At 35.9% G+C, this 8,919-nt stretch overlaps 1 protein-coding gene across 1 annotated transcript; it reads right to left on the bottom strand.

Moving 5' to 3' along the window:
• Positions 1–554: 554 nt before the first annotated feature.
• LOC131046758 (protein DMR6-LIKE OXYGENASE 2) lies at positions 555–2,998 on the bottom strand. Its single transcript, XM_057980546.2, has 4 exons — positions 2,472–2,998; positions 2,133–2,380; positions 1,719–2,040; positions 555–1,249 (listed from the first exon to the last, which is right to left on the bottom strand). The coding sequence occupies exons 1-4, from the start codon at positions 2,712–2,714 to the stop codon at positions 995–997; spliced, it is 1,068 nt and encodes a 355-aa protein (XP_057836529.2). The 5' UTR covers positions 2,715–2,998; the 3' UTR covers positions 555–994.
• Positions 2,999–8,919: the final 5,921 nt, after the last annotated feature.

Genomic DNA, 8,919 nt, shown 5'->3' with positions numbered 1-8,919 from the left:
TCTTATGGAGGCCTAAAAACTACTATGGGTCCAAACAAGATCCTATAGTACCAAGTAAAAATTCAGGCAACTCACATTCCATTAATTGATATTTACTACCTTTATAAAGATGCTCTATAACATGCCATAACATGCATCATAAGTGGGTCAAGATTCGTGATCCATTTTGTAACCTCTTTCTTAATCATTCTTTTACATGTCATAAAATCTCTTACACCATATTTGTCGTAGATGTCCTTGCACATCTTTTATAACAATACATTCTTTTACAAATATATTTACACATATAAATGCTAAAATAAAAATAAATTACACATGACATAATGGAAAAGGCAATAAAGTGGAACATTGTATTTCATTATGACACATAAAATAATAAATAATTAAACAATCCAAACATTAGAAATTTTAAAGATACAAAGAACCTTTACGCGGAATCTCTCATTATATTTGACAAATTTCAATGCCAAATTTATCACTTTTCATTGTTTTCAAGAGGTTTTTCTATAAGAATATAACGAGTCACAAAAAGTTCATCTGAGATCTCCTAGAGAAAACCAGTACCAATACACATTTTATAATAGCTACTTACCCTCAGAAGTGGCTTCTGACATTATACAAGATCGACCAATATGCATTGCTTAGGAATGCTTAAAATATATACATTAGATGAAAAGACAGTACAAATTCTAGTACCGGAGTTTGGACTGTGAAGCACTACTATATTAGATATCCCTACACCACCACCATTACCACTGTACGTACTATGTATAGGAGAGGAGGTATCAGTACAGTATTGAAGCCAACAGAACATTAACATATGTAAATAGAATCAATAATAACATACATGATTGCTAGAAAGTACAGGCTTTGGGCTTCTCCCTCGTGATAGATACTCAAACAACTTAGGCAATCTAACCCAGAAGAATCTTGCTAGTACATATATTCCAAATCCTTTGCCTCATTGGCATAGATAATTCATCACTCAACAACATCATTGACCATTTTGTATCTTGAAGCGATCCAAAAGGCTCTTCCCCTTCAATCCCTGGCTCCGGAATGCCTTGAAGTATTCTCCACACGTGAATCCTTTGTACAGAGCCGGATGATCCTCATCCACCATGGATTCTGCAGGAGAAATGAATGCATCCAACGAAGGACCATAGAAGGTAGGAATAGTTATACGAGCAGTGGTACTGTTTGTTACAGCCCGATGCTCAACGCTCTGGAATCTCCCATTGCTCAAAACCTAATAAAACTCCACATTCACATTAAATTGTTTTAAAATTCAGTCCATCAAAAACAAGTTCTAACTATGTGGAATTTAGAGCTTCAAACTACATATGCTTCAAAGCAAATGTTAAATAGATTAAAAATCATAATGAAGAAATTAGTTATCTATATAAGGAACAGAGATTTATTTTCTTTATCATTCATATCTGTACGAGCTCAGATTTTCTTTCTTATCGTTCATCCTGATGATGAACAGCATTGTATATAGATGGCATTGGGTTTTCATACCTCACATTCAATATCCCATCATCAAAAAGAATCGAATAATAGATCACTGAAAAATGTCAATAGTAAATAAAAAACAGACAACTGATTCCATTCCAAACATCAATTATCCAATAACTTAATACCCAATTTTATTCGTAATACTATGGATTGGGGAAACTAGAAGTCTTTAAAATTTGATCATATAAATTGTTATAAACCTGCAACTGATCTCCCAAATTCACCACAAGGGCATTGGGCGTGGGTTCCACTGCAAACCATTCTCCATCTTTGAGCACTTGCAGGCCGCTAACAAGTCCTTGCATTAGAAGAGTGATACCTGTTGCATCTGAATGAGGTGCTACGCCAAGGGTCAGATCTGGATTTGGGCATGGAGGATAGTAATTTATGTTCATCACCTGTCTATGCTTCTTAAAGATTGTATTTAAATAATCAGAATCCTTCTCCATTGCTTCAGAAATTGCAGCCAAGAGCCTTAAAGTGAGGGCTCTTATTTCCTTAGCATACGTCCCTGCAATCTCTCTGTATTACAAAATAAATAAAAGACTCAATTCTCATCTTTCTTTGAAAGTTCTTGAGAGAAATTTTGTTCATTTTGGTTTTTCAGTTACTACCTGCAGGCTGCAGGTTTTTGAGGCCATGAATGGATGAATTCCTCCAGAGGATGACATTGCAGTGTTAGAAAATCCATCCAGTTAAGAAATTTGTCTTTGGTGATGTTGAAGCTTGTAGAAAGCCTCGCCGATTGACTTACGTCCTCTGAACAGAGGCATGCCCTGTCTTCTAGGGGCATTTCAAAGAACTCTTTGGCAACATCCATCATGCTTTTCATCAGAGTCTCTGGTACCCCATGATTCACAATCTGAATGTTTCACAACATCTTTTTACCAAATTGAAGCAGAGCCAGATGAAGTTTGATTAAGGAAAAATATAAAACCAAATAAACACTTTACCTGGAAGAAACCATCCTCCTCACATGCACGCTTGATCTCATTCACCACTGATTTTCTAGCAGGACCATCTAAATCTTTGAGGTCTATTACTGGAATGCTATAAGAATGAGAAACCTCATCAATTTGGGGGCGTTCATTGGGAGGAAATATGTAATTCTTGTTAACTTGGAGATGGTTGAATCCATTGGACAGGAGTTTCTCAACAACATTGAGATGAGTCTCAACATGGGCTGTGGACGACATCTTGCAAAGGGAAAAGAACAGCAAACCCTTCAACTGGACTGAAATTGTTATGGATTTTCTCAGAGAAATAGGATTGGTTTGGATTAAGGAAGTGTAATGGGTTATGCAGACCACCAAAGCTATGATTATTGAAAAAGGGCTTTTTTTTTGGTTAATTTAAAATTTGTCCCTACTTCAGACAAGGAAAATATTATAAAATAATCATTGATCTTGATACGATCGTAGCAGCAGCAGCTGCACCACTCGATTCAATCGCCTGAGTTCCCACATATGTCCGTGTTTGTTTCATGGCTGGGTTTAAACAGCACACAGTATACTACTATATTTTTAAGAATATGAATTATTTTTAATAAAAATTATGAAATTAATTTAAAGTTTTTAAATATTGCAGTTTTTTATCAATGTTATTTGATGTTATAGTATTTGTTTTTTTACACATTGTAATAATATAATTTGTTTTATAAGGAAAATTATGAGAATGAGAATTGTGACATTTAATTTAAAATGAAGCAAATTAATTTATCAAAAAATATTTCAAATAAATTGATAATTTTTATATTGAAATTATATCAAAATTCATTAGACATAATTTAAAATCATTGAGAAGTAAAATAAAATCACATTTTCTAGAGAATGGAATGGTGTGGCCGATTGATTAGCCAAATGGGCTTCCAATCATATGCAAAGTTGACATATTATCTATAGATTTGTCTCATAGGTTGGATCATTTAGTGGGTGTGGACAAGGTTGTGTAGTGCTCTTCTATGTTGGAGGTTGGCCCTTCTTGCTTTGTTTCTCTCTTTGTTTTAAATAAATTTTTACCCCTCTTTTAGTTAAACTTTTGGAAATTTTAAAAAATATTAAAATGATTATGTTTTAGCTTTCAAAAATATCACAATAACACATATAATATAGTATATTAATAAGAATTACAAAAAATATTAATAATATAACTAATATATTAGTATTTGTATTTATAGTGTGCTAAAAAATTGGAGCAGTGAACTAGCACATAGGCTGATCAAGTGCATCTTGAGCTACCAATCTAAGAGCCAAGGTTCTTCCAAGAGCAAGAGGAGCATCACACACCACAACAAGGATTCAAAGGTCTAGACACTCGATGGAAGGAGGGCTCTCGACGGGATAACAAATACTAGTAGGATGAAAAGTGAAAGGAAAGGAAAGGGAATTATAGTCCATGATGCCAGCAATCTATATATGGGTCTACATATGGGTTAGAGCAATATGGGACTACCTCATACTCCTTGCGGGAGGTACCTAATTGCACTACAAACGAGGCATACATACCTTACCCCCTTGTGGGATTTGAACTTGTGACCTCTCTTTCAAGAGCACAAGTTCTCCACCACTAGGCCAACCCGGGAATAGGGTAAGTGCACAAAGATGGTGTTCAGAAAAGTCGACACACCAAAAAAAACACATGAAAAACGCCAAAATGCGTACAAGGTATTTCAAATTTAAAGAACCCTGTACACATTTAGGCTCGTTTTGCCGAGCCTATCCAAAGTTAAACCGTGTGCGCGGTTTAAAAGATACTAACCGCGTACGCGGTTTAAAGAATACTAATCGTGTACGCGGTTTAAAAACTAAAACTGCGTATGCGGTTCTGTCTGTCAATAAAATGCAATTCACTTAGCATTCCATTAGGTTTTTCAGTAGGATATATACATAAAATATAACATTTAAGTATAAGTGACATTTCTCTTTGTCTTTTAAGTATAAGGATGGATTAGGTTAATTAGGAAGGGTTTAGAAGAATCTAGAAGGGGTTTAGGCATGCAAGTGGATTTTGTAGGAAAATGCAAGTGGGAGAAATTTTGGTATTTTCAATTAAAATAAAATCATTTATTTCAATTAAATGGTGTAATTTGCATTTGGATAAATATTCAAATAAATATTAATTTATTTAAATGAGAAAAATGAAGATAAAACATTAAAATGCTTGAAGACTTTAAGGAAAACCATTAAAGTCTTAAGAAGACTTTAAGGGAAGCCATTAAGTTTGAAGACTTTAAGGGAAACCATTAAAGGTTTCAAGTGGGTGAGGATAAATAGGATTTTAAATAAATAATTTATTTAAAATAGTTGTGCAACTTGCTTTTGTAGGAAAATACAAGTGGGTGGAGGATAAAGGTGTTTTAAATAAATTATTTATTTAAAATAATTGTGCAACTTGCATTTGTAGGAAAATGCAAGTGGGTAGAGGATAAAGGTGATTTAAATAAATGTTAATTTATTTAAATGTGAGAGGTGGGATTTTGGGGGATTTAAATAAATATTAATTTATTTAAATGTGAGAGAATATTTAATTAAATAAATATGATTTATTTATTTAATTAATGGTCCGAATTTAGTTAAGTGAATTAAATCAAATAAATTGAATAATTTATTTAATTAATAGGAGAAGAGGGTTAAGATGAATTAATTAAATATTAATTTAATTAATTATTAATTGATGGTTAAATAATCAAATAAATACTAAGTATTCATTTAATTAAGTGGACAGATTTATGTGACTACATTTGCCCCTCTTTGAGACGGTGCGGTTTATCGCGTCGTTTCAAAGAAAGAAAAATAGGTGTGAAGAAATGCCCCATAAAATGTAAATTTAATGGGTGCGGTTTATCGCGTCGTTTCAAAGAAAGAAAAATAGGTGTGAAGAAATTCCTCATAAAATGTAAATTTAATGGGTGGTATGCCCCCTCGAGAGATGGGCCGAATTTTATTATTTTTTTTTGTGAAAAATCGGGCGGTCTCTCGAAAAAGAATGAAAAGTGGAGGGGATGTAGAATAGAAGAAATTAGAACTAATGATGAAAGAATGGGAGAAAATGGAGTGAATATGAAGAAACAACAAGCCAGTGGGTATCCTGAGGTCATGCAAGAGATACATAGCAGATGTAGTGTGGGGTTTGGATTGATGCTATACAATTGATCAAAATTGGTTAGACAATCTGGTGCAATCGGTTTAATTGCCCCGGTCAAGTCAAAGCGTGACAGTTGATGTCAGTTGGTCGCTTGGACATGATAAAGTCTGAGTAAGTGAATCAAAGTGACCTGATGTGACTTAGACAATTGATGTAATTGCCCGATGAAGTCAAGGTATATGAAGCAAAATACTCGTTGAGACGTAGACAATTGATGTAATTGTCTGTTGGATTGTGTTTGATAGGTTGATCAATTGATAGTGTGTGCATGTGATGGATGGTTGTGGGGAATCATGGCAGCCCCGTTGAGACTAGGTCATTGTGATAAATGCCTGATGTAGTCTAGGATTACCATAATCGATTACCTGTTGAGACCCGAAGATACTTGATCAGAGTATCTGTTGATAGTCTAGGTGTGCGTGAGTTGATGTATCTGTGTAGACAAAGTAACTGGCTTAATTTTTTTGGATGAGTGAGGATGGGAAGCGATGAAGGGATTAGGATGATGTTGATGATCAAGATAGGGATGGTGAGGGGGGATTCGATGTTAGATAGAAGATATGGAGGACTAGGACCGAGTCCTATGGAAGAAGAGGAAAATAGAGTATGCATTATTATGACTATGTATGCATGATATGCAGCTATTATGAATGTATGGATGGTTGGAATGCAACGGAATGCAATATATATAGATGAGATGGAATGACGATCCATAGTGCTCTATTTTCATCATTGAGCTTTTTAAAATGTTGGAAGAGAATACAAGCATCTTGACATAATGATTCAAGATGACCAGAGTATTTCTTACATGGATTTGATATAGCAAGTTAATACAAGCAACTTGATATAATGGATCAAGTTGACCTGAGTATTGCTTGCGGAACAGACAAGGATTATCTCCGTTCATGCATGACTTGGATCGTCCTCCTTGATCTTAGGCTGATCAGATCCTGAGACAAGTGCATACCGTACTAAGAAAATAAAACCTTTATCCAAATTGGATGAGGAGGAACCAAAGAATGAGCATTGTACCTGTAAACAAATAGTATATACATAAAGAATAAAGAATATGGATCCTTGGTAATGGTTCATGTCCATATGGTCGAGGTATACGCTGTAGTCAGCAAGCTGCAATGATCTATGACTGAATTTTGCATAAGATCATGTAGCTTGGTGAACTTCCCATGTAGACACCATTAGTACATGCCCCAGAACTTCATCGGAAATAATGCGCAAACGATACAAAACAATGCTGAAAGATCCCGATACAGATAAACAAATGAATTACTCACGAATCAACCAAGCATTTGATAGCTTATCATAATTTTCTTGTCAAAGAAAACGTCACTTTTGTCTTTGTTTTGGTAAGGAAGGATGCATCCTTGTTTTAAAGACAGTTTCTGATTTGTTGGATGTGGATTGTGTGGTCGATTGATAAATGGTCTTTGTGTGAGTACTGTGTTAATGTTGGTTTTGCATCTGCTTGAATGAATATGTACAAGGTGTTGCCATGTTTTTGTGTGATTTTCGATGGTTTTTCGATGTTTTTGGATTTTGTGTAATAGTTTTTGAATTTTTTTGGATTTTGTGAGTCATTTTTTAATGTTTTTGGGTTTTGCGAGACACTTTTGAATGTTTTTGGATTTTGCGAGACATTTTTTAATGTTTTTGGATTTTGTGAGTCATTTTTGAATGTTTTTGGATTTTGCGAGACATTTTTGAATGTTTTTGGATTTTGCGAGACATTTTTGAATGTTTTTGCCAATGAATCACCAGTAATGTAGAATCCACTTCCATCATCTAGATTGTAAGGGCATTGCCCCCAAGTTGGACATGATTTATGAAAAAGCGGGATGCAGGATGCATGTAGTACTTTCTTGGATTTGTAGATTTATAACAAGCTATGGTTAGATGGATGGATGTGTGTATGTATGAATGTGATCGCAACGAGCCTGAAAGATACTAGAGCCATTGCCTTTACGAGTGGCGCTTGTTTGCCAGGTTTTCGCCATCCCACTTACCCAAGGTGCCACCGGAGTGGTTGTTCACCGTTTGGATGCATGATTTTTTCTTTACTTTTTTGAATGTTTTTGTATTTTCTTTAGGACATTTTTCTGAATGTTTTTGGTATTTTCTGATATGCAGGGGAGCCTGATGCCTTGTACACCTTAGGTATAAAACCGTTTGAGGTGCATGCTATTGATTGGATCTGCGAGCGGTTCTCCGTCTGATGTAGCCAACTGATATGCCCCGGACTCGAATACAGCAGTGACAACATATGGGCCGAGCCAGTCTGATTCAAACTTGCCTTGATGTTCTCTGTTTGGTTGGTTGCGAGGATTCTCTCGAAGAACAAGATCACCTACCTCAAATGTACGAGGTCTAACTCGGTGATTGTAGCTTCTACTCATGCGCTGTTGATAGGCTTTGAGGTGATTGTATGCAGCTTGTCGCTTCTCATCTAGTAACTCTAAGTCCTGAAGACGGGATACTCTGTATGCTTCATCATCGATGAGATTGTGCAATGAAACTCGTAAGGATGGTATCTCGACCTCAATAGGTAAGATAGCTTCAGCACCATAGACCAATGAATAAGGAGTTGCACCTGTAGGGGTCCGAATGCTAGTTCGATATGCCCATAGCGCTGGATTCAATTGAACATGCCAATCACGACCGACATCATTGACTGTCTTCTTTAGGATCCTCAATATGTTTTTATTGGATGCTTCAGCCTGACCATTGCCTTGTGGGTAATAGGGAGTGGAAAAGCGGTGTTGGATATGAAATTTCTCACAAAGTTCACGGACATCCTGATTTTTGAAAGGAAGACCATTATCTATGATGATTGACATGGGTACACCATACCAGCAGATGATGTAATTGAGGATGAATGAGGCGATCTGCTTGCCGATGACTTGGGTAAGTGGAACAGCTTCGATCCACTTGGTGAAATATTCAGTGGCAGTAATAATGAATTTATGGCCATTGGATGAAGATGGATGAATCTTACCCACAAGGTCAAGGCCCCATTGACAAAAAGGCCATGGTGTTGTGATTGGTTGCAGTTCCTGTGCTGGTGCATGTATCAGGTCACCGTGAACTTGACATTTCTTGCATTTCCTGACAAAGTAGTAGGAATCCTTTTCCATAGATGGCCAATAGTATCCAGCTCGCATGATCTTCTTGGCTAGTGATGGACCACTTGAGTGAGTCCCGCAAATTCCTTCATGTACCTCTTCCAAAACCTTTGTTATCTCA

This window comes from Cryptomeria japonica, chromosome 8 (genome assembly GCF_030272615.1).
Source record: "Cryptomeria japonica chromosome 8, Sugi_1.0, whole genome shotgun sequence".
NCBI classification, from domain to species: domain Eukaryota; kingdom Viridiplantae; phylum Streptophyta; class Pinopsida; order Cupressales; family Cupressaceae; genus Cryptomeria; species Cryptomeria japonica.
The sequence above is the reverse complement of the archived record's forward strand: the minus strand, read 5'-3'. Positions and strand labels throughout refer to the sequence as shown.